Source organism: Ixodes scapularis, unplaced genomic scaffold (genome assembly GCF_016920785.2).
Source record: "Ixodes scapularis isolate PalLabHiFi unplaced genomic scaffold, ASM1692078v2 PGA_scaffold1__304_contigs__length_218370807, whole genome shotgun sequence".
In the NCBI taxonomy this organism is placed as follows: Eukaryota; Metazoa; Arthropoda; class Arachnida; order Ixodida; family Ixodidae; genus Ixodes; species Ixodes scapularis.
Genome location: NW_024609846.1, coordinates 193,983,682 through 194,010,014, shown reverse-complemented (window position 1 = coordinate 194,010,014; position 26,333 = coordinate 193,983,682). Strand labels below are relative to the sequence as shown.

General features: G+C 45.6%; 1 protein-coding gene across 4 annotated transcripts in view; it reads left to right on the top strand.

Moving 5' to 3' along the window:
- The window catches only part of LOC8039972 (putative phospholipase B-like 2), a 74,639-nt gene extending 48,709 nt beyond the window's left edge, over positions 1-25,930 (top strand). For all 4 annotated transcript variants that reach the window (XM_040213514.3, XM_040213520.3, XM_042291017.1 and 1 more), the window contains 7 exons: positions 4,331-4,422; positions 5,073-5,233; positions 17,052-17,144; positions 19,571-19,642; positions 19,995-20,147; positions 22,715-22,874; positions 25,566-25,930. In XM_040213514.3, coding sequence (XP_040069448.2) covers positions 4,331-4,422; positions 5,073-5,233; positions 17,052-17,144; positions 19,571-19,642; positions 19,995-20,147; positions 22,715-22,874; positions 25,566-25,757 — 923 coding nt within the window. In that variant the 3' untranslated portion in view covers positions 25,758-25,930. The remainder of the gene's footprint in view (positions 1-4,330; positions 4,423-5,072; positions 5,234-17,051; positions 17,145-19,570; positions 19,643-19,994; positions 20,148-22,714; positions 22,875-25,565) is intronic.
- Positions 25,931-26,333: the final 403 nt, after the last annotated feature.

Sequence of the window (26,333 nt, the reverse complement as noted above, 5' to 3'; positions counted from 1 at the left end):
CTTTTGAACCCTATATAAAGTCAATCTTATGTAAAATGAATTCAGCTGTGATTGAGACGTTAGTGCCTCAACAATTCTCGGAATTGTATCTATAATGATGTTACCCTTGGCGTCCGGGCAGCGCGTCTGTGAACGGTCGGTGATACGCTACCCGGACGCCAAGGGCGTGGTAACGAACCGCCGCCTGCTGAGCTGCCGTCACCCGCCGGAACCTCGCTCTCGCCATCTGTCGGCTGAGGCGTCAGTCAGAGGGTGCGCGCTTAGCAGACAGACGCCGAAGGTGGAGAAAATCTGTTATAGTTATTAAAGCGGGAGTGGTAAGAGGCTCGTGTCGCAAGAAAGCTGGCGTCGACGGCGTGACGGGAAGATCCTGATTGGTCGATAGGGTCATGACGTCATGGCACATGACCTCCCGCAGGAATTTCAAACAACCCCCAACGCTCACGTGAAACGTGACGTCACGCGCTGAAAGGGATTCAAACATTGCATGTAATGCAAATAAAGGTCGCCGCATGTCTCAAATGTTTTCACATTGAAAATTAATTCATTTGCATTAAAGGAAAATTTGAAAAATTTCAAGCGGGATTGGAACCCAATGAACCTTCGGCTGCGAGCCAGACACGCTACTGACTAGGCCACGCGAGGCAGGATTCTACGGCGAACGGGGCCCGATAACGCTATCGCGTTCCACTCTTCAAGCCGAAGCTTAAGCGTTCTCCAAGTTTGGTTTTAGCTTTGAGTCTGCCGAGTTCAATCTTCGAAATTTTTCGCGAAGCTGACACACCTTAAAAAACACAGAAATGGAAAATGTTTTTTTTTTTAATGGCATAGATGAGACACGTTTTTCTTATTAACCTTCCACAAAAAAAATATCTCGTAATATTTACGTCGTTAGACGCAATTCAGGTGTATGTCACGGCACGCTCTAAGCCAGGTCTAGCCCGGTCCACAGGTCAGCGGCCCCGCCTAGAGTCACTGAGTATTCCCAGAGTAGCGATTTCTGTTCAGCCCGCTTACCGGATGTCAGTCCCGGAGAATCCAGGTTTGATTGGCTGGTTTAGCCCGTGGCAGAAAGTTTCAATTAGCCGTTTTAAGGATGGGCCAAAAATAACCAAAAACGTATTCGCTTTTTTTTTTCTTTGAGCAGCAAACTCAGTGGCGCGATCTGTGTGGTAGCCCTGGCACACTTGCGGTTAGCGGATATTTACAAATCCTTTGCTCTTCATTGGTTCAATGTAGGAAGGGATTACGTCTTAGAGTGGCTATAAGTGGCCATTCCTCAAAGAATGCGTATATTTTTTCCTGAAAACGCTACAAGACCCATAGTCTAGTTCAGAAACGGAAGTGTTTAAGGGCTATTGCACATTCGCGCCAACATGTTTCAACTCCAGCGAGAAGTAGTCAATATAAAACGTTTTCGCGTAACACGTGTACGGAGGGTACGCACGGGTGGGAGCTCTTGGCAGCGACGAGTTAGGACCGAACGGAGGTGCGTTAATTTTCTCTAGTTTTTTTTTTGTTTGTTTGTTTTTATATCAAGTAGCCGCTAATTTGGTTCGCCGAAGAAGATTGCCGGCCCAATTGCTCGCTCATGTTGCGCTGGTGCCGCGTTCCAAACTACCGGATGACTCAAGTAGCGGCCAGGCTCTTTAAATCGACCGCAAAATTCGCCTTCTTAACTTGTCGCGCTACAATTTTTTGCAGCGCTGCTTACAGCTGGTGCATTTTTTCTATGAAATTTGCAAAGAGCGAACTTACGTAAGAAAAAAGTAAAAAAAAAGGAAAAGTCTGAACTCCTATGGAAACGCAGCGAAGTCACCGATCTTCAAGCAATAGGGCGCTCTATTGATTGAAGAGGGGTGGTTTCGCTGGGTTTCCATAGGAGTTAAGTATTTTTCTTTTTTTGTTTTTTTCTCAGTTGTGTTCGCTCTTTGCAAATTTATAGGAAAAATGCGCCACCTGTGGGCTGTTGATGTGCGGTAAAACGCGACCGAAATAACTAGTAAAATCAACAAAATAAGTTTGCCGTCCTTCGAGCTTTTCGATTCCCGTTATATTTTTCGCGTGGCATCCGCGAGCAAGGTGTGTGAGCTTTATAACTCACAACTAATGCGCCACCTAAAAGTATTCGCTTTGGCAGGCCAGGTGCACTGTAAAACGTGAGAGCTACTTGCCTTTCGAGGCGAAATAACGGGAACGACAAACTCGATACGAGCCGAACGCCCCATTGCCTGCAGCCAAAGCTCGCAAATTCCTACCTATGGAGGTATCTTCTCGGTATTCAGCCATTTTGGCAATCACGAAGATTGAACAATTCACAGATCAGAGGAAGAACGCTGTAAATCATGGGAGAGCGCCTTTAGAGTGCGCGACACTAGAGCGCCGACGTTAGAGCGCGCGACACGAGGGCGCTGCGACAGTATACCGCGCTTGACACTAGAGCGCACGTCACGAGAGCGCACAACCTGTTGATCGCGCGACACGAGAGCGCACGACCGGTTGAGCGCGCCACACGAGAGCGCACCCCATTATGAGTGAACACCGCAAAATGTGTGATGTACCCGCGGCTCCACAGACAGAACAAAATTTTGCGATTCATCGCATTGAAGCATTGGTGATTTTTGATTGATTGAATATGCCTTTAATAAAAAAAAATAATAAAACGGATACGACTCTTTCTAACCAATTGTTTATTGACATCGGAGAGAAAAGTTGGCAAGAGAGTGGGCTGGGGCATATAGGTACCGGGGATGTTAGCAGTTGAGTGGAGCAACCAGTCTAAGATTTCTTCATGCTGCGGTGCACCTCTCGGATATACTGCTTTTGCTATATTTGGTCTATTCTTGACAGGCATTTGGGATCCAATGTATTTGGTGGCTATTTGAACGTCCCTCTCATAAGTATAAATGGTATTCTGACGTTCATGTCCGCAATGAAGAAAGTTCACCGCTAAAAGTGTCAGTAAAACACTCATCGAAGGAAAGCTCAGCGCAACTTTATCAGATGCAGATCTTTCCAGTCTTTTGACGGATACATGAAAACCTCCCCTGCATACCTGCGATATACAAAATCAAAGAACTAATGAGGCTAGGTCAGCTGCAATTTTTTAGAGCGAAGCTCTTAGGCGCCCGTTTCCGGCTTGAGCGGCGTCGGCGTCGCCGTCGCCGTCGGCGTAACCGCGAGGTCACGTGACCCCCTAAGGTCACCCCAAGGTCACCCTAAGGTCACGTGACCCCCCAAGGTCACCCCAGAGGTCACGTGACCTTCGTTGCGGAGGGCTTAGTGGAGGGGTAAACGCGGTCTACGAAAACTCCCCAATGTCGCTGAGCTCTCGAGTCGCGCGCCCTAACGTCGCGGCGCTCTAGTGTCGTGCGCTCTAGCGTTGTACAGCCAGAAACGTCACTCAAAGTGAGTGATATAAGTAACTGGATTTCGGTTGAAATATAGATGTTCTAGTAATAATGCATTTAGGAAATATTACTACGACGGAAAGATTTCAGAAAAATACAACAATCGCTCTGAGGGTACTATTTGGGGTGAAAGTGAATTTGTATAGCGTAAGAACTGAAGACCGGATTAAATATGCAAGTTTCTAAGTTGTTATACGAGTAATTTGCCTTGACACCCAACCAGAGTAACTCGTTCCATGGTCGTGAAACTGTTTTCTCGGCGAGGTGCTCTAGATTCAGCTCTTCCATGGCGTTGGCTTCCACATAAATTGCTGCATTCATTCTTAAAAAGGCGGCACGGCAGCATAAGACCATTGACGTATGTCAGTAAGACACGCCTCAATAAGTTGGATTTTCGATCAGCGTCACAATTCTTCTTAATTCCATCATTTGACAAAGAACAAAATACATTCTGATGGCCTCAGACTGGAAGTGATTTTAAATATACGTATTTCTCGAAATACAATCCTCGTAAAAAGTGAGCCCCTAGCTCCTCAACACGCGTCGAAATATTTGCTTCTAAAATATTGTGGGGCTTAAGGAGCGTGAAAAAAAAAAAAAACTTATTTATTTGAGGTGGCCAAGGCTGAAAATATTAACAACCTTCTGGATACACGACGTTCACCAATCGTTCCGACCTCAGGAGGCAGTATGTTGTCTGATATGAAAAACGTCCAACGCATGTTTTACTCTAACGCATCTTGTAATTATAATATTTTCAAGTGTACCGTAAAACACAGCTGCTAGTATTCGTAATTAACGAATTAGGTTGTTTTTGGCTTGCGGAGTAAGTGTTTCCTCCGTCCTTGTTATCGTCTTCAGGAGGGAGTTGAATCTTTCGGTAGACATTCGTCATAAGAGGATATTTATTTTTTCTTCAGGTAAAACCATTCCTGGTCACACCATCAGCATGTCTTCATACCCAGGGAAGTTGGTTTCTCTCGACGATTTTTACCTCGCCTCATCTGGCCTGGTAAGTAGGGTTCCGAGGAACAGTTTACGTTTTCTAAAAAGCCGGAATGTATTTATTGTTCGTCGCTCATGTGGTAACATTTTATGACGTGGGAAGTGCCACACGAACCCTTCACGCGCATTGGCTAAGTTTAGTGTGCGAATGAAAATGACACGCTAATCGGGTGCTCCATGCCAACGTAACTGAAGCAGGGTTTCCCGAATCAGTTACAAAATAACCTTGTATCTATTTAAGGTACAAATTGCCAAGTTCAAAGTTAATATTTCACTTAATCTAATAATTAGTGCTCGCGGCGTTTGATATTTTTTTTTAATTTTAATCTTATAATCTTAGGTTTACTTGCCTCTAAACACGATATTTAATTTGTCACTTTTTCAGTAGAATTGTTATATATCTATCGCGTGGTGCAAAGCCACTTGTACTGGCAGAATAAAGACGGCAGGGCGAGTACATTGAACTCCCGTCATCCGGAACATGTTTCATGCTTTCGACCGTGCTTTGGCTGGACTTGCGAGCTCAAACTCGAGTACTCACCGTGTCAGTTACTACAATTTTTACAATTTTTTATCGCCAATGAAATATTCGCAAGTAACGTTTTATAACCCAATATCTTACTTGGTGACATCTGAAATCATGTTCTGTTTTTCCAGGCAATCACGGAGACCTCAATACCGAACAACAATGACAACCTCTGGAACTTGGTGAAACCGGACAGCGGTCCCCTCACCTGGGTTAGAGGCATGGTTGCCACGAGGCTTGCAGTCACCGGTTCCCAATGGGTGGACTACTTCGGGATATTAAACAGCGGCACGTAAGTAAACGCTAGGTTTGCCCATGCGTGACTCCGATCATATTTTCTACATGTTATTGGCAATGTGCTCTTCTTCCCCGTTTATTTTGAAGCGGGAGCTTAACAGGGCCAACCAACCCCAGGAGTAGTGTAAGCACGAGATGTGTAGGTCGGTCAATCTGTCACCTCTAAGCAATCCTGAAAAAAAAAATGAAAGCGGCAATTGGCGTTTTGGCGTCAGGGTTTGAACCGTAGTCACCGGCGAGGAAGCCGATGCGCTGCTGTCTAAGCTACGAACCCAGCACGCAGGAACGGGAGGAGCACAACCAAGTGGTGCGTGAAAGCGCGCGAAGCGGAAGGGGTGGCATGGGCAAGAATGAGATGAGCAAAACCAGCTGGTGTAGAAAGAGATCGCGGAACGAGGGGGAGTGGGAAAAGCAGGAAAGCCCGCTTTCCCTTTCTTGCTGACCCAGAAAATTCAGCGCAAAGGCTTTGTACCTGGGTGGTGCTGAAGGGAAATGCGCGCAGCGTCACAAAGAGAAATGGTTTTACGTAGTTTGTTTCCAAACTAAACCCTGCCCTAGGCACTATTGACTTGGGACACTGAAAGACTAAGCGTAATTCTGCCCTAGGCACCACCTTAACAAAGAGCATCATCCACCCTATAGCTATCCCATTTAATCGCGCTAAGCAGAATGACCAAACATACATTTGTATATTTTTTTAAATCATACTGTGTCAGACATCTAATACAAATTTTCAATGTGTGGACATTTGTGTTTGTGTATTTTGCAATCCATTTTGCGGGGATATAAAATACACTTAAATGCACCTATATCCGAACTTTGAGTGAGAGAAGTTAGTTTAAATTAGACTATCGAGCTTGCAGCATCATACATTATACCGTATACTATACCGGTATGTAGGTCTACTATGAACGTAGTGCGAGCATGTACTTTGAAGCCTGCACTGACCAATTAGTAGGATTCACTACATAAATGGCTCCTAAAGCGTAAATAACAAACGTGACCTGCGCCCCGACACTGAGCATGACGTACGCATTCTCAAAATTTCGGCACAGAAGTACTTTGCGGTGGCGAATGCTGTTTTTTTTAGATTCCTTGTACAAATATCAGTGATCAATTCCTGACTCGCGTTGCAGGAAAGTCTATGCACGGATTCTTCTTTTTAATAAACGTATCATCTTGGAAAAGTAAATCTACCGGATCTGTAAACATTATAAAGGTATACCAGAAATTTAAGGGCCGAGCCACTCTTCATCGGATATAATATGCTTAAATGAGAGCTGAGGAAGTTTTTGAGAAAAAAAAATGACTGAGAGGTTAATTGTAGCAAATGTTTGTCCTGTGAATTTGAATATCGCATGCGTTTAACCCGAACATATAAATGGACGGGAGAAAACTTAAACACCAACTGCTGGTTCTGGTATCAAACCCAGAGGTCTCAGCTGTCCCTGCGCGTGCCGCTCGTGAGGGAACAGATGCAGTACTTCTGAGTGCTCGAGTAAGGCTTGCGGAAAGTGCATAAATGTTGAGATCCCTGTATATGTACGCCATGAAACCATCCTCACACCGAACGCGACGGGAAGAAGGGGTTTCAGCGCTATTTTGAAAGTTCTGTTGTATAGGGTCCGATCAAGAAAAGTAAACCCTATTTTTCGGCCCGCTTAAAAAAACAACTCATCGGAGAACGCTCAAACTCCGCCAGAATGTAACCCTAGCGGTCCAAGCAAGACGCCAAAGTTTCAGCCCGATCTGATAACTTAATCGAAAGTTGTAAGTGATTTTCTGAACATTTCAAATGGGAAAATGGCCGCCGACGGAGTTTTCGAACACATGGGGCTCTATGACACCAGAAGCTGCACACGGGCAAAAATGGGCTCCATTTTCCCATTGAAAATTTCAGAAAATCACTTATAACTTTTGATTAAGTTATCGGATCGGGCTGAAACTTTGGAACCTTGCTTGGACCGCTAGGGTTACACTCTGGCAGAGATTGAGCGTTCTGCGATGCGTAGTTTTTTACGCGGGCCGAAAAGTGGGGTTTACTTTTCTCGATCGGACCCTGTAGATACTTAATGCATGCATCTGAAAAATAAGTTTGGTATTCGTAATCCTGGAGGCAAATAAAGACGATTTCAGTTTTTTTTTCTCAAATACAGAACCGTTTCCGTTTCCCTTTAAGACAGACCAAGTATTCTACTTCAAACCTTTACAATGAATACATACAAATAGTCTGTACGCCAAATCAATGGACCTCCTGAGTCCAAGCCCAATTAAAAACTCAAAGGGAACGATTCCGGCATTAAGAACCAACTATGCCCCACAAACTTTAGCTTTTTAATCAACTGAAACTCAATACATAAAAGAGTCGGACACTGACTTTAATAAAACGATCTCTAGTTTGAAAATTGATTTCAGAAGGTCGACAATAAAATTGTACTTTCATATGAATAGTTAATTGCACCAAGAACATGATTCTATATGTAGTAAATTTCTAAGAAATATGTTTTTATTTAATATCATCTGCATCTGCTGTTGTTGACTTGTCGGAGATATATATGATTGTACTTCGTTTCGGTTTTGTTTTTGTTTATGACACGACTAATGCTTACTGACTTTATAGAATTTTCTTACCAAAGGAATGAACTGTTGTTTATCTTCCTTTTTTGCTTTGACTTATTTTTTTAATTGTTCTGTGTATTTACTCAATTTCTCACAAATGGTTACCCAACCTACGCGTATTGCTGCTTGGAACTCTTCTGTTTTAGACCTTATCTTAACAATATTATTGCCTGAGCTCATCTCCTTATTCACTAACTTGCAAGCTCTTAAAGATCATTGTTTATTGCGTATATATATATATATATATATATATATATACTTTAGGTCAAAGGAAGCTAAGCGAGTTTTTTTATTATGCTCGAGCTGATTTCGATTCTGTTTATAGGAATCTATGCCTTTTTCAAGAGCTTCACTTAGATTGTTTTAAAGAGAGCTCAGTTGAGACTTGAAAATGACTGGTGTTTATTATATTGCAACAGTTAACAAACGCCTCGATTGTTCGCGCATGGCAGCGCGCCTCGGTCTTTTTCGGTTGTGCACAGGGCTCGCGCCTGGCGCTCTCTCGTGGCCCGCGCAATCTCGAAGAACTGCAAGCAGATCAACCTGACCGGCCCTTCGTCCTTTTCCTTTGACCCTGCTTTGCACTCCGCTCATTAAACCCTTGTTAGGTCCTACCACTGCCAACGTCTCCTTCGCCTACGTGACATCTGGTGGAGGCGCGGGGTGCGACGTATGCCCGGACTCCTCTTAGCAGCTGAGATAACAGTCCTCGCCGACCAAGCCCCATTGACGTCACCCCCGTGCACTGTAGAAGACGTCACCGCCAAGGTCTGTCCCCGGAGTGCGGATTTCTTTCAGTGAAGAGGACGAGAAAAACAACAATGGACAACAACCGGAAAGAACGTGCACTACCATCGCCGGTCGTGTTCCAACGACCACGGAAACCCCCCCCCCCCCCCCCTTCTTTTCACGGGTTCCCGCAAAAAGATGCCGACGACGGGCTGGAACAGTTCGAGCGGGTGGCTGCCTTTAACAGGTGGAGTGCTGAACAAAAACTCAACCATGGGTTCTTCGCGCTAGAAGACTCGGCAAGGACGTGGTTTGAGAACTATGAACACCTACTGATAGCGTGGGACTCGTTCACGGCTTGCTTTGTGCAAGCATTTGCCACGGTCCTACGAAAAAGCGAGCCGAGCTCCTGTTTCAAACACGTCTTCAGTACCCCAACGAGACTGTGGTGGTCTTTGTTGAAGAAATGAAGCGTTAGTTCCGGCGCGCCGACCCCGACATGGCCGAAGACAAAAAGCTCCGTATCCTTATGAGGGGAGTGAAAGAACATCTCTTCGCCGGACTGGTACGCAACCCTCCAAAAGACTATTGCGGAGTTCGTCGGTGAGGCCTCAAGCATTGAACAGACCCTTGGCACGCGAACGAGGCAGTACGATCGACCAGTACCAGCGATTTCCGCCACCTACGCCGAACCCCGTGGAGTTGACGCCCAGAAGTTGCGTTACACCGTTCGAATCGTCGTGCGCGAAGAGCTGCAGAAGCTATTTCCAACGACGCAGCAACCTCAAGTCTCATCATTGTCCGAGGTAATACGAGAAGAACTGCAGCAGGCGTTGAGCTCAATGGATATTTCACCAGAAGCACAACGACCACGGGCTCTGACGTGTGCTGCCGCTGCTCGTAGACCTGCCCACCTCCCGAACCCTCAATAGGAACCATTACCAGATCACTATCCGCCTCCCACAAACACTTTCCCTCCCACCCTACGACGCCATGGCACGCCGAAGAGCGAAATCTGGCGCACGACTGATCACCGCCCTCTCTGCTTTCGCTGTGGAGAAGCCGGTCACGTATACCGCTTCTGCCCATATGCCGATTTGGACTTCGAGGTTTCTTTAGCGACGCCCCACGCCCCGGGGTTGGAGAGCGACCATAAGAAATCCAACACTATTTAGCTGAGCCTGGGCGAGGATCCCGGCGCTTCTTACGGTCTCCATCGCCTATTCGACCTGTTTCGCCACAACACCGTCCCTCTTCAGAAGCCACGAGACGCAGGTCGCCCAGCCCCGGTAGGGGAAACAGAGGGGAGCAACCCCTGGAGGTGGGGTTGCTGTACAGCGCGGTCGCGAACATCCTCCCAACCAGCACCGACGCAGCCGCGATTCGACGTCGCGACATCCTAACGACGCCCTGACGACCTCTGCCGACCTAAACGTATCTCTCGACGGACGCGACATAACCGCTCTCGTCGACACGGGCGTGACTACTCCGTTATCAGCAGACAGCTTGCAAGAGCTCTAAAAAAGTGACGACTCCCTGGGACGGCCCTTTGATTCGTACAGCGGGAGGTCATCTTGTGACTCCCACCGGACGATGTACAGCGAGAGTTACAATCCACCATTTCACTTACCTTTCGACGTTACTCGTCTTGCACTAGTGCTCGCGGGACGGTATCCTGGGTATGGATTTTCTTCTTGAGCACAGCGCTGTCATCGATCTCAAATCAAGGTCGGTCACATTTTCTTCAGAGCACGCCATCCCGCCCAACGTCCAGCCGACGTTGCTTGCGCTACTCGACGAGCATGTTACGTTACCACCCCGCTCGATTGTCCTTGTCTCTGTAATAGCTGCCGTATCCAGTGATTACGAGGGATTCGTTGAAAGCAAAAGGTCTCTGCTGCATCAACGAGGAATCTTGGTTGCGAGGGGAGTAGTTCGCTTTGAACAAGGACAAGCGAATATCTTGCTAACAAACTTCACTTCGGAATACCAACATCTCAGGCAGGGCACCTAACTCGCTTCCCTAGAGGACACCGCCGAGGTCAGTAACGCCTTATCCTTCTCTGATACAACCTCGTCAAATTCCGTGACGGAAGAGGCTGCTCCCGCATTCGATGTAAACCCTGCGTTTTCTCGGGAAAAACAGGACCAGCTACAGCACCTACTTCAACGCTACCACGACTCTTTCTTGTCCTCTTCGAAAATCCGACAAACCCCGATTGCGAGACATGGAATCATAACTAACGAGGACGCACGCCCCCTCCGACGATCTCCTTATCGAATTTCATTCAAGGAGCGCGAGGCAATTCAAAATCAAGTTAAAGAGATGCACTCCGACAACATTATTCAACCCTCGAGAAGCCCTTGGGCATCACCTGCCGTTCTTGTGAAGAAAGAAGATGGCACCCTCAGTTTCTGCGTTGACTATCGCCGGCTAAACAAAATCACTAAGACGTGTATCCTTAGCCCCGAATCGACGACACTCTAGACCGATTAAGCCACACCAAGTACTTCTCTTCGATGGACCTCAAGACATTCCGTCTTGAGCTCCATCGAAGAGATGGCAGATCGAGGTCGACGAGAGGGATCGGGAGAAGACAGCCTTCATAACCCCCGACGGACAGTATGAGTTTAAAGTCATGCCCTTCTGCCTCTGCTCAGCGCCAGCAACGTTTCAAAGAGTTATGGACACTGTGTTGGCAGAGCTCAAATGGCAGACCTGCCTTGTATATCTCGATGATGTTGTCGTGTTCTCCACGCACTTAGATGAACATCTACGGAGACTGGAAAAGGTACTTGAAGCAATTAAGTCTTCAGGATTAACACTTAAGACGGAGAAGTTCCACTTCGCTTACAAAGAACTTAAATTTCTCGGACACATCGTTAGTGGAAGTGGAGTTCATCCTGATCCCCAGAAAACTGCAGCTATTGCACACTTCCCGCAGCCAGCGGACAAAAAAGCTGTTCGTAGGTTTCTAGGCATTTGCGCTTATTACAGACGTTTTGTCAAGGGCTTTTCTCAAATTGCCGAGCCCCTCATGCGCACGACGCGCGATGATGGACCGTTTACCTGAGAACCAGAGCAAGCAGATGCATTCCTGGAGCTTCAGTAGCGCCTACAGTCGCCCCCGTTACTGGCCCACTACGACGAGAACACCGAAACAGCAGTTCATACCGACGTCAGCTCTGTAGGCCTCGGCACCGTTCTTGTTCAACACCAGAACGGACTTGAGCAAGTTATCGCCTACGCCAGCGGTTATTTGTCCAAAGTTGAAAAAACCTACTCCACGACCGAAAGGGAATGCCTCGCCATCGTATGGGTGATTTCTAAATTTCGCCCCTACCTATATGGCAAGCCTTTCAAGGTAATCACTGACCACCACTCTTTGTGTTTGCTCGCCAGTTGAAAGGACCCCTCCGGACGCCTCGCACGCTGGAGCTTGATGTTGCAGGAGTTGGACTTCATAGTCCTACACAAGTCGGGACGCAAATACTGCGACGCCGACTGCGTTTTGCGTGCACCTGTCCACCCTCCACCAGAAAACACGGACGACGAAGACACGTCGCTATGTGCGATCAGTGCTAGTACTTTCGCTCAGCAACAACGACCTGATCCAGACCTAAACAAGCATATCGACTACCTAGAAGGCAAAGCCGCCACAGTCCCAAAATCTTGAAGCACGGCGGATCCGCATTTTGTCTGCGAAACGACATGCTCGTAAAGAAGAATTTCGCCCCTAACAAGGCACAGTATACCAACTTGTGGTCCCCACGGCCCTCCGTGACGAAATCCTTCAAGCGGCGGATGACGAGCCAACAACGGGACATCTGGGATTTACGCGTACCCTCGGCAGGATCCATGAACGCTACTTCTGGCCACGCCTCGCTACCAACGTCGCTCACTACGTACGCACTTGCCGAGATTGCCAACGCCGAAAAGCGCCGCCTACAAGACCTTCACGACTATTGAAGCCCATAGAGCCGCCCATGCAGCCCTTCCAACAGGTAGGAATTAATTTGCTAGGTCCTTTTCGTACATCCGCTTCCGGTAACAAATGGATTATCGTGGCTACCGACTACCTAACCCGCTTCGCCGAAAAACAGGCCCCTTCCAGCAGCACCTCTATGGAGGTAGCACGATTCTTCGTGCTACCTCCATAGAGGTGCCGCTGGAAGTTAACCTACGAGGTCATGCCCAATGAAAGCTCGCCATCACGGCGACGCCGTTTACACCCAGAAGTTGCTCACGTAGTCCCCCTCAAACCATGCTATGCCAGATAGACGTTGAAAGAACATATTTGCCCATCTACTCCCACGAAGCTTTACCTTCAAGCATCTGGTCGCTGCTTCCTTTAAAGGGGGGATAAGGCCACAGTTAACAAACGCCTCGATTGTTCGCGCATGACAGCACATCGCGGTCTTTTTCGGTTCTGCACGGGGCTCGCGCCTGGCGCTCTCTCGTGCCCCGCGCAATTTCGAAGAACTGCAAGCAGATCAACCGGACCGACCCGTCGCCCTTTTTTTTTTATCCTGCTTTGCAGTCCGCTCATGAAACCCTTGTTAGGTCCTACCACTGCCAACGTCTCCTTCGCCTACGTGACAATATGAAAGGTTGCGTCCCTCATGAAAGCGCACTTTCCACTTCGCACTATTTAGTCTTCCCCCGAAACGCCAAGGTATAAAATGTTCTTAAAAAAGCTAGCAAAAAAAAAGTTATTTTGCGCTGCAAAGTTATTTCAAACAAACAGCTGTTGTATACAAACAAAAAGCAATTCTAGACGCAAAAAAACATAATTTTAATAATACGTTACATTCTTTGTTGTTAAATAACCCGCGTCAATTTCGGAAGGTTATTATTCCTTCTTTTTCTTCCAATATAATGTTTAGGGATGCCGATGGGGATGAATAACCTAATAAACTGTGTAATTTTTTTAATAAAGTGTTTACTAAATTATTTTTTTATTGCAGTTAGTTACTATAGCCCTGTATTTCCCGTCGGTGATGTTCTGCCTATTCATCCTCTTGTTGTTGATATGTAGTGAAGAATTTTCTAAGATTATTGATCAACACTACATTTTTGAAAACACTAAGATATATCCTAGCATTATCCTGTCGAAGTTATTTTTTCAGTCACTCCAGCATTGAGTCCTGACATTATACTGGAAGCAGGGGAAGGGGGTTCCAGTACACAAAGGTGGCAATAAACAAAAGCTATTCAACTTCCGTCACATCTCCCTAACGAGCATACCATGCAAAATTCTTGAACAAGTAATTTACTCTCAACTTGTTTATTATCGGGATACAAACTTTTTTCTTAAGAGATCACAACATGGTTGTGGAAGACCTATTCATGTAAAACCCAACTCCTTATTTTCACTCATAATCTCCATGTCACACTTGACCATGGTTCCAGACTGACTGCATATTCCTCCACTCCTCCAAAGCATTCTACTAAGGTACCTCACGCCCTTCAAACACTTAGTAGCGTTAACATATGTTCATACGTACTTTCCTGAATAGAAGCCTTTTTGACTAACGGTTTACAGAATGTCCACGCCAACAGAACTAATTCTTTATAATCGCCTGTCAACTCCGGTGTCCCACAAGGTTCGGTACTCGGTCGTCTGCTATTTTTTATTTATATTAATGATCTCCCTACCTGTGTCTTTTTGATGACGACTGTGCTATTTCCACAGAAGAAAAGAAAAAAAAAACTCAACAACTCTGACATTTGTGCTCTTCAGACCGCTATTAACGATGTTACGCAATGATGCGACGAGTGGCCTAATGAGCTTAATATCTCTAAATGTAAATCCATGAATGTCTCTCGTCAAAATAACATTTGCCCTTTCTACTTTATCACTAACTCTACCCTCCTTCTTGTGCCCTTCTACAAGTACCTTGGTATTCACATTTCAAACGATCTGTCATTGAATATTCGTGTCGTCTCAAAAAACGCTAATCAATTATTGTGTTAAGGCCTGTTCACACATTTGCCACCTCTTAGAACCGAGTGCCTTGGAACCTCTTAATATCTCTTACGATGAGAGGACACACTGGCGCCATCTATTCGGTAGCAGTGTAAACTTAGCGGTCCGGCATATTTTCTATTTCTCTCGCGCATTATCCTTTCTTGCTTGGCTCGAAAAAACTTTTGTCGACGTTATAAACGAGACTTTCTCATAGATATTATGCACATTTGACCTCGGAAATCCCGCAAAACCTTCGCTCTTGTGAAATGCAGTTCCCGGGTTACCGCATAGATGGCGCCAGCGTGCCAGTGTGTTCTCTCGTGCTACACATTTTTAAGAGGTTTCAACAGATCTTGTCTTTCTCTGTCGTGCTCGGTTGCAAGTGTGTGAACGGGCCTTTAGATCAAAATAAATATTTTCTTTTTCCTATTTTATAAAAACTCCTTATGTATGAAACCTTAACTTGTCCTAAACTTGAATATGCTGCCCCAATCTGGAATCATGGTAGCAGCCTTGCAACTGCCGTAGAATCCGTCCAAAATCGCTCCGCACGTTTTATACTTTCCATCTTTCCATCACCGGACAGCTAGCCCTACTTCAATGAAAGTGTATGATCGTTACATTGGTCGTACTCTCTATTATTCTTATGCGAGACTGTTGGAACGATGCAAATGCCCTACTTTGAGTTGTGAGCGCGATCTTGTCTTCCTGTGTAAATGTATTCATGGGTTAATTGATTGCCCAGATCTCACATCTGCTATTAATATTCACGTTCCAAGTCAAGTTTGGCGGGTTTTTTTTCGACTTTCCATGTTAATCAGATCATCCCAACCAGTCCCACGACCCGCATTCAACACTTCTGCAATACCCTCACTGGAGCAGATATTGATATTTTTAACTCAAATTTCGTAGCTTATAAGACTTTTGTAACTTACCTGTAACATTTTGTTTTGCATCATTATCAAGGCGTGAGGCTGTTCATAAGCACAGAAAATAAACAAATGAATGAATGAATGAATGAATGGATCTCTAGCCTTGCCTGTTCTTTCTCTTCGTTGAAATATATCCCGTCTGTTTGTGTCATGACATTTCTAACCCTCCGCCAAGGTCTATTTTCTGAACCATTTGACAGATCATCGCGCACCAACTAAAAGTTGGGATCCCCCATTGCAGCCCATCCACCTTTAATGCCTCTTTCGTGCCTCATACTTGGATTGATTGACACCGCCTTCCCGCAGCCGTTTCCAAAGTCACTGCTTCGGAGAATTTAAAATTGCCATTACTAGCCTGTTAAGTGATGTTTCGTAGTAATTTTGTGTATTCTTTGCCTTTTCGTTGTTATTTGATTTATTTCTGTTTACTGTGCCCCACTCATTTCTGTAATGCCCTAGGGCCCTGAAGGTTACAATATATTAAATTAAATTCTTATTATGTATCAATCTTGAGCTACTGAAATTTATGGGGCACTGCCTTCGTCAGGCAGCACGCCTTTATTCCTCCTTCCTCCCCAACGCGGTGAACCCGTAAAACATATAAAGAAAAAAAATACCGGCTTATGATTTCGCGTATACGTTGCCTGCCATTTCATTCTTTTCACAACTCCCGAGTATTCAAACCATGCAGGTCATCAAACCCAGTTGCAAAGAACGGAAATGTATATTTGCTGTTGTATTAGTGTCTTTTAAAAAAAGAAAATGTTTGGGTAGCTAATTTTGTTATAGCGAGGTACCAAACAAGTTTACACATTTTTATACGTGCTGTTTGGTATTTGTGAACCCCGTCCGTGGGAGAGTTCTCAGTGCACGCAGCTGCCATGCGGCGGAGTGGCGATCAAACTCCGCCTGGCCCAGTTCTTTCTTTTATAAATTCTTGCTTTGGTGGACAGCACAGAAAAGCAAGGGTTAATCATCATGTGTTCTGTTTCAAAATGTTCATTAGCGTGCCAGGTTATAAAAGCAGGTGTAGCGCGCTGCTTAGGGCCAGTCGCCCTTCCGGACGCGAGAAGTGTCGTACCTTTCTTTTTAAGCCTGTGGGCACAAGTTCGCCTCATTAAATACGTCTTCTAGTTCTACAATTGCCTTTTCATTTTAATACGTGACATCTTTCTGACAAGGTGACTACGTAAACCTTTCACTTACAGTAATGCAGAGGTGGTCTGTAAATACAATAATTAAAGACACACTTTATGGAATATATTAAAACTTATAATCAGATGAAAATCATTGGGCAAGTCTACGTCTCCGCTGACCTTGTCGGTAATATTGACTGAGTATCAAGCTGAGAGTAAAGGGTAGATTAACTCTGCAATTATCTACGGCAAAAGCCGATGCAGGTATTACAAAACGTATTTACTATAAAATAACTAGCTATAGTAATGCTATGCAACTAATCGTTCTCGAGAATTTAACACAATCAATATCCGTGAATCAACTCCTGCATATAGTTTACCGTGTTGTTTCGTCCCTGACTCCCATTTTTTTCTTCCTTATTTAGGTACAATAATCAGTGGATGGTTTTGGATTACAAGATATTTACTCCTGGGTCGGCCATCGGAAAAAATACGCTCTGGATTCTCGAGCAGATGCCGTACGTTCTAATTTTTCTTGACTCTTTCAGGCACAGAAGTTCGTTTTAGCGAAAAAACAGAACTTTATTGATTAAACGGTGAACTACGGACAAGAAAGCTCGTTTCTGGAAAAAAGAAAAAATTAAATCAGTGTAGATGGGAATATATCGGGTGGTCAGTTCAGGTAACCACCATGCTCGAAGGGCGTTCAAAATCACTTCCTGTGGAAATCCGAGAAGCAATTTTTTTCTTTCCTAAGGCAGAGTGGGACGCTGCAGGTTTCGCACATCCGTGTTGTTCTTGTGGGTTGCGCTTTCGTGCTGCAATTTGCACACCTCTGTGACGTGCATTTCTTTGGCTGGTGCTTGGACTCAGTGACACGGATGATTGGGGCTACGTAGGGCTTTGACTTTTTCAGTTGGACAGTCTGGTGGGTTGATGACTTTCGCTTAGAGCTAGAGCCAACTTGTCCTTCTGCAGTCAATGATGCAATGACACTTCTGCGAAAGTCTTTGAGGGTCATCTTTTCGGAATCTTCAAGTTCTTTGAAGATTATGAACGCATTCACTACGCAGCAATCGAGAAAATGGAAGAAAATCCTGTGCCACCACTTCCGTGATTTTCTGTCAACCTGGTATTGGTTGATCAAACTTGTCAACGAAATTCATATTGCGGTTGTAGTCTTGCAATGCTGCAGGGCAGGGTACCTTGCTGACAGTTCCGTCCTTGTTTTTTCTGTCAACTTCGACTTCATCTGCCGGGTCATGGAAGTTCGACAAGAGGTGAACTGTTCTCTTGTCCTTCCACTTGAAGCAGCACAGGCTCTCATCACTCACTGAATAGTCTGTGTCCCCTCTTGTCATTGATTTGTCGGCTTGTAATTTCGGCAAGTGTCTTCGGTTTGAGTTGACTGTTCCGCATGCATCGATGTCTGCCTCTCTCAACTCCTTCATAAGGTTATAGCTGGTAAAATAGCTATCAAAAAACACCCGGTGGTATTTACCAGCGAGGCCTTGACACATGTCCTTTACCACCTGCGCGCCCAACTCCTTTTGGACGCCGCTTTCCGATCTTCCGGAATAGATATCAAACTTAAGATTGTACCCAGTGCAGGCACACAGCATCCAGACCTTGTAGCCGCGCTTCACCGGCTTTTTCGGCATGTACTGTTTGAGACAACTCCTGCCCTTGAACTTAATCATCGATTCATCAATCGCCACAAACTCCGTGGGCAGGTAGTTGTCTGCAAAGGTTGTTGAAAGCTCGGTCAGAAGTGGCCGCACCTTGTACAGCCTGTCGAAGTCAGGGTGACCCCTTTGGGGCTGCAGGACATTGTCATTCAGATGAAGGTGTGATAAAAACCAACCAAATCTGTTCACTGTCATCAGTTTCGAGATGAATGGATCATGAAGGTCAGGTGCACTGGACCAGTAGTCCCGGTAGCTTGGGCTTCGTTTGATTCCCATCAAAAGATTCAGGCCCAAAAAGAACGCATCTCTTGTTCCGATGCGGGTGTGTATGACTTGCGGTCCTGCTGAGCATACAGGTTGGTTTGAGAAACCACGCTTTGCATCCAGGATGGGGTCCACAAAAGACTAAAAATGCCAAATGGACTTTTGTCCTCAAGGTCCGTGATGTGACTAGGAGCACCAGGCTCAGACAAAAAAGGCGAGTGGCGGACACATCCGATAAGTCGCATTCCACACGGGAATTTTCGAGATGGTTACTGGCGGGTCGTCATCCGTTTCTGTGTCTGAGGTGTCACTCACAGTGCGAATGTCCTTTCTTTTCATTGGCGAGTTTTCTTGAGGACTTGCACCAGAATCATCATTGGCATCATAGTCGGAATCACTGTCACTTGACTCATCTCCGCCTACAAAACTGTCGCAGTCGCTCGGTATGTCCTCATATTCTTCCTCTGTAACAGCAAACAATGAGAATGAGCACTTTATTTTTTACATAATTTGGCTACATTTTAGACCTCAGCACACTGGTCACCGGATTTGCAATGAGAAAGCTCAAGTCACTTCAGGCATGGTGGCTACTTCTGATGACCACCACATGCAACACAGAGACGCTAAGCCATAATGAAGTGCCGTAATTATTTTCTTGCAGATTATATATTGTACACTCACATACTTTCTTTTTTGCTGTTATCAGTATTGTAGAGTAAGCACTTACCTTCTAATTTGCAAAATATTTTGGGATCAAACGTGGGAGGCGCCATAGCAGCCGGAGAGCGTCAACAACACCTTTTCCACGTGGTTGGAGCGCGCAAGGAAGCTAGCGCCATCTGGTGTAAGCAGCGCGAAGCTCGAGAAAGAGAGGCACTGGTGGTTTCTTACCCAAACCACCATGCCACAAGGGGAAAAAATATTGAAATGGTGGTATGAGGTGCTATCCACCGTGCTTGAAAGAGTTATATGTGTGCTATTTTTTTTTTCAGAAATATTACGAGGGTTAAAGACGTCAGCGAATATCTTCAAAATCAAAAGTACTGGGCAAGCTACAATGTCGCGTGAGTTTAATTTAATTTTTAATTTTTGTGTATGTACACTGAGTCAATAGAGCCTATTGTTCAACACCTGCAAGCCATTGCTTCGATAACGTACTACCTTTTCTTGATGACTCCTTCAGATCAAGTCGGTGTGTTATTAATATTATGTGAGGAATATAAGGACATTTGATCTTCCCTACCCAAAGCGAACACTTGAAGAATTTCGGAAACAAATATTTCTACACAAGGAAATTAAAAATGTCGAAAATATTTTATATTAACTTCTGTCAGATTTTAAATCAAGTCTGTTGTAACTTTTGCTTTTTTTTCTCGAGGTTCCTTTTTGGTCACTTTATCTTCTTTGAAATTTCAGCTTCTTTCCAGCCATCTTCAACATCAGCGGTCAACCAGACATGGTCAAGAAATATGGGAATTATTACAGCCATGATATGTGTCCCCGCGCACAAATATTTAGGAGGGAACAAAGCAAGGTCGAAGACGTTGACACCATGTCAGGTCTCATGAGGTGAGTTTTCTCTGGAGCCTGCCTAATTTATTCAACCATTTCAGCTAGTTACCATAATTACATCTCTCTTCGAATGACTTGAAAAAGTTGAAACATTTATCTCTAGAAAATGTGCAACATGATGCTAGCTTTGAACCTTATGTGTGATGGACTATTTGGATAATATTACGAAGGTACGCTGATCACGAAAACAAACTATTGCAAAATATATTTTCAATCAAATTGGGCTCTGAGAAGCCGTGACCATGCCGTGATGAAACTATACCATTTCGAGGAGACTTGAACTTTCTGTAGCATTTTTAAGACCTTGGACAGAAATATTTGCGTCAAATATGCCTGCTTACTGAACTTGCTCTAATATCATTTATCACCAGAAACCTGGCCCGAAAAAGGATTCAGCTGATAAGCGCAGCCTAGCGTTTCATATTTAAGTGAAGTGTTCTAACAGATATAGTTTCACTCAAATCTTAAAAGCGGTTGTGTTGAGTCATGCGGTACACTATTATAAATTCGGAACAATTATAGATCGCCAATATCGATTGAGAGCCAGTAAGAAAGACAGCTTTCTAAAAAGCAACACATAAAATATTTCAGGTTCAATGTGGGGTCTATGTTTTCTTCAGCAGGTAAAAAAAGAAAACGTTCCTGCGCACATGACACGTGCTCACTGGCGAAAGGAGAGTTGACATGGGGGTTGAAATTATTGTTGCTTTTCTCTTCTTTGGAATGTGAGAACAAGTCATTACAGTTCTAAGTATTGTTCCGCTTCCTGCGTGAGTCCGGCGTACCGATTCAGCGCGATCACTGGCTGAATCTTGCTAACGTACAGACCGTTGAGTTATCATGGCGTATTCTATAGATGAGACGCCATGACGCGCAGGGTGTTTGACTTAGAACAACATATTAAAACAAATTCCTGAAATACACAAATGCGCTCTCCGTGGGTGCGTTTCACAACCAGGACTTAATATAAAAAAAAAATCGCCATTATAAGCAAAAAAAAAAAAAAAAAAGCTATCTCAAACTTGTTTTTTAACGTTTTGAGTAGTTAAAACACATGGTTATCAGTATAAAGTAGCTAAGGGGCATCGAAAATCACTTAATCCGTTTATTTCAGACGGACTTGACGCACGTGGGAAGCGGATAGACTTGGTAACATTAACGCTTGTGCAACAGGCGCAAGGCTAGCTGTGCGAAAACGTCAATGATAGTGTTCTCACCAGCGTTTTCGCAACAATAGCCTTGCGCCTGGTTCTCGAGAAATAAATTTATATCCCCCCTCCCACTACCCATGTGCTTCGAGTCTTTATAAATCTGATTGATTTAATGTTTTTTCTATCATGGTGGGCAATTTTCTAATAGACGCAAATATTTATTTTGTGAAATTAACAAGTTGATTAACAAACTTTAGTTGATTATTCGACTTACCCTGACGATTAGCTCTATATATTATGTCCCCTTTGGCGTTTATGTCACCTGCACAGACCGAGTTATTATTTCCTTTTTGGATAAATATTTTTAAATAAATTTGTTGGAATTCAGATGGTAGAGCCTGTATATGAATACCTCATGGCGTAGTAGATTAACAGTGAGATAGAGTGCGGAAAATCCTGCCTTCCAGTTCTGGCCAGCGAGCCGCCTCAAAATTTTTTTTTTCCACTGCTTATAACATGCTGCAAGAGAGCAACAAATGTTCCCCGGCGGCGTTCGCTTTACGCGTGGTGTGAAAACAGCTGCTATTTTGAGGTGCACAAAGCCGACGTGCCACGGGTTAAGTTTGTTGTTCCCTCCCCGAATATTCGTTTCATGGAGCCCAGCATTTAGAGCGTCACCTCCTGGAACCTCAGATTCTGCTGAGGGTTTTCCTCAAGCCATTGTAGAGCATCACTGCTTCAATTTATGCTCGACGAATATTTTACTTACACTTCGGACAGTGTCGCTGCGAACTACAAGAAAAATAAGTGTACACAGAACGAAAGCATTCGGGTATGCGTTTGGTTTTCCTGGGATTAGGAGCGACTTACTCTGAACTGAGTAAAGTGATCACCAAACTTATACGAAACACGCCGACTGTGTCTCATCTCACGGGAGCACTATTCAGGCGGCACCCGAAGAACTGCCGCATGCCGTGGCGCTCAAGGGAACAGCCCGAGAAGCGGAGTAGCTCGCTCGAATTCGAAGTCGCGGCAATACCGAGGTCAACGAATTTTTGGTAGTCACGTATGAATGGCACCGTGAACGAGTGGACAAAAAGTATTTGATTGCACGCCAGGCAAACTTGATACGTTCTCGCCGGTGTCTAAACGTGATTTTGGCCCTGAGAGAGCGGTCTCTCCTACTTTGACTGTTCCATTGAACGGGACATTATGAAGAAGTTCTTCGGCTGCCGCAGGGATAGTGCACCCTCGAAATAAGACACAGTTCGCGTGACCCGGAAAATGTTTGGTAAGCACTGTACGCATTCACATCATTCTATCTATTCTCACCGTGTAAGACGTCGGAATGATGATTTTTTTCTAATTCAACGCAGGCTAGGCATAGAACTGACCTTTTTTTTTTTTCTCAAGGTACAATAACTACACGCACGATCCTGCGTCGAGATGCAACTGCACGCCACCGTACAATCCCGCCTACGCCATTGCTGCCCGTTGCGACCTGTTTGACCCCAAAGGCAGCTATGACGTGCCAAGGATGACCCGCATACCAGGCGGGGCCGTTGACATGAAGGTGCGTAACATCAGCCAATATCTAGTTTAAAAAAACACTTAACCGTCACATGGCGTCAAAAAGCCGGCGTCGTCGTTGGCGCCGGTGGGACGGAAACTCCTGATTGGCCCATAAGTAATTAATGTGAATTATATGAAAGAAATCCGAATAATTTTAGGCGGAAGCGGGAGTCGAACCCACTGCCCTTCGTTTGCGACCAGACACCCTACGAACTACGCCACGCAGACTTTTTTTTCTTTATTGCCGGACGTGCACTTCAAAAACACCATAACAAAGACATAAATCATACAAGAACGGCAGCACTAGGAGCGCAGTCCACGAGGACTGGTGTCATTGGAATTAAAAACGTTTCCTATCCAGCAGCCCTTTGACGCGCGTAAGCCACTCAGGCACACACTTCTCTACTTTATGTACTTCAACATACAAAGAAACGCTTTCTCGGCATATTTCTGCGCCTCTCGCGGATCACTTTCGGCATGATGTAGGGCCATTGGGGACTTCCAAATACCGTACAGTCCCAGCAGCATAACCAAGTCAAACGGGAAGCCTTCCTCGTTTTTAACCAAAAGAAAACGTATTCCGTGCGTGTCTAGGAGGACGCGCTTCTTCAACGTGCGTTGGAGCACGTCCCAGACGAAGACCCCATCTAAGCACTCGAGGAACACGTGTTCGATCGTTTGAGGCTTTTTGCATAAGAAAACAGTGAACCCCCCACGGAACGAGGAGCCCCTTCTGGTCCAACCATGACTTGACGGGCAAGGAACCCGAATGTAATTTAAAGAAAAAGGTCTTCATGCCTGCGGGAAATGTCATCTTCTTAACATGAGTTAAAACGTCCTGCCCCGGGCCCGCTAGGTATAAGGATCTGTATAAAGATACAGGAAAAACATCCCAGAGATTCTTATACAATCGTTTCCAAAATACTTCGCTCAAATGCTCCATACTTTGTCTCATCCTACGATGGACTGAAGGCCGAAGCCACGGGCCGCCAGGTCCAATCACGTTCCACGCTATACTATGACACGCTTAACATTGATTAGGGATAGACAAATAATGTTCGAGTCCAAAACCGCCGCATCATTTCTGTAGCTTCGCCGCTACAAAAAGCCTACGTGTCGTGGCTTTCTTTGCGATGTAAAATTGTTGAGTCACTCAGTGCTCTCCGATTCAAACCACTATCAACCCGAGTGGCGGGTACCGGAACGTGCATCGAAGCGAAATACCGCACAATTTCTAAGTGGCTCGTGATTGGATCTGTCAGTCCGTAGCTTCTGCCTTTAGTCCATTGTAGGGTGGGACGAAGTATGGTTGAAAGACTACGGCCACGCAGACACGCTGGCACGGCTTGGGAGCGAGCGGGAGTTCATATTCAGCTATCGCGTTACACTCTTACAGGCGTAGCTTAAGCGTTCTCCTGTATTTTGTCTAATCGTGTTTGCTGATTCGTAATTCGCGGGAACCTTCAATCGCTTACCGTGGACGCTGGTTCCGTCTCACGAAAAAAAGAAGCCAATCTCAGACTTTTTTTAGAGTGTATAGTCACCGACCTCTTAAGAAACACTGATCGTTGTGAGCGACGTTACATCTTGTCATCTCTCCTCAGCCAATCAGTTTACTGCATTAGCGCATAAAAACGCCGAAGGACCAATCACCAACCGAGAACCGCAAACGTAATAAATTGAGCCTCGCATTTCTCAGGCTTCGTTCGATTTACCTTCATCTCCAGCACCGGTGCAGAAAAATGTAGCGCGGTGTATTTCCTCAATGTGTATTGAGATGCAACCGGAAATATACCGCCCCTCACGTTGCTGCACCGGTGCAGGAGGTGCAGGTAAATCGATCGAGTCTAGTGACAACGAACATGGTGCCTGAAGCGCGCCTCCGACTGGTGCGCTTAGCGTCCTAACATGACCATATATCAGCAGTTGCCCCAAAGTGGCAACAAACGACGTCATAGAAGCCGTAATGCCATGCTCTTGAATGCCGTGATCCTAGAGGTTGGCTGCTAGAAGTACTGGCAAAAAATGAGACGTTCACAATTCCCTGTAATGCCGAATTAGAGCGCAGCTCTTGAGGAAGAGGAGGGGAGGGTACAAAGAGGAGGGTAGGCCTCTCTTCCTCCTCCCTCCTCCTCTCCTTCTCCTCCTCCCTTCTCCTCCTTCTCCCTTCGTCCACCTCCTTCTCAGCTCCCCCTCCCCCTACACCCCTCCTCCGTCGCGATGTCACTCGTTACCCTGATGACGTTACACGTAACGTCACATGTGACGTAATAATGGGAAACGTTCCATAATGCAACCCTCAATTACGCCGACGCTGACGGCGATGTCGACGGCAACGCCGCTCAAGCCGGAAACGGGCGCCTAAGAGCTGCGCTCTAAAAGCACGAGCGAACATGGGTGTCGCTGCCGTCCCGGCGTCCCGACTTCTGGCTGCCGAAGCCTCCGTAGCCTGTCACTCCGGAGAGAAACTTGCAGCAGAATAAACGTCGATCACATACACCACAGCTGCTGCGACAGCGTCAGTGGCGCGGCCGGCGACAGCATGGCACTTCTATGACGCCATCAGGCGGAAATCGAGGGACCACCTTTTTGGACGCGGTAAACACGCCTGTCGGAGACGCGTTCTAGGCACCATACTAGACGCCCCCGAACGTAACGCAACTAAAACAAATGACGTTCTTTTTTATTTTAGCTCACCAATTACGCCATGTTTAAAAACCTCGAGTTCATTGCCATCAACGGGCCCCCCTTCCACCCCGACGGTTCCGTGCTGCCGCCCTTCCAATGGAGCACGAGTGGCTTCCAAGATCTTCACGACGGCCATCCGGACAAGTGGATGTTTGGGCCCACGTACCACCGCTGGAATTCCTGCCCAAACCTCTGAGCCCGTTTTCCTAGACTTGAGTAACGGCTAGTCTTCTGCTCTTGGAATAAGGAAAGCAGCGAGTAAAATAAAACCGGAAAAATGGGGCAATTTTTATTGTCGCAGAAGCAAAGAAAGTGGACCTGCAGCGGCTATCGACAGTGTAAGTGCTTGTAATAAAAGTGAGAATAGTATATGTTGTTTAGCATTCGTTAATTATATGATACAGAAGATACGACATAATGTTTAGGGCTTTCTGTTTTCGGGCATTTTTATCTTCCAGCAGACTCTTTTCGAGGGTCACATGTCGATTATTAGAGGGTCTTAACCACTGCACGATGGCGGAACACCAGACATCGTGGAACGTGCAAGACAATCCCCAAGATAGTGAACGTCGGAGCGCGGCCAGTCTAGTAGCTGACGTGCCAATCGAACAGCGTCAAAAGTGAAACGTCACTGCTTCCATCATCTTTCTTTGTGGGTGTGTTATTGCTTTCTATTCCTACCGAACGTATAAAGTGTGCCGTCACGCTGCGGTTGTAGTTCGCCATTGTGAGGGGATTCCGCACCTGCCAACAGACGGCAATGTTTTTAGCG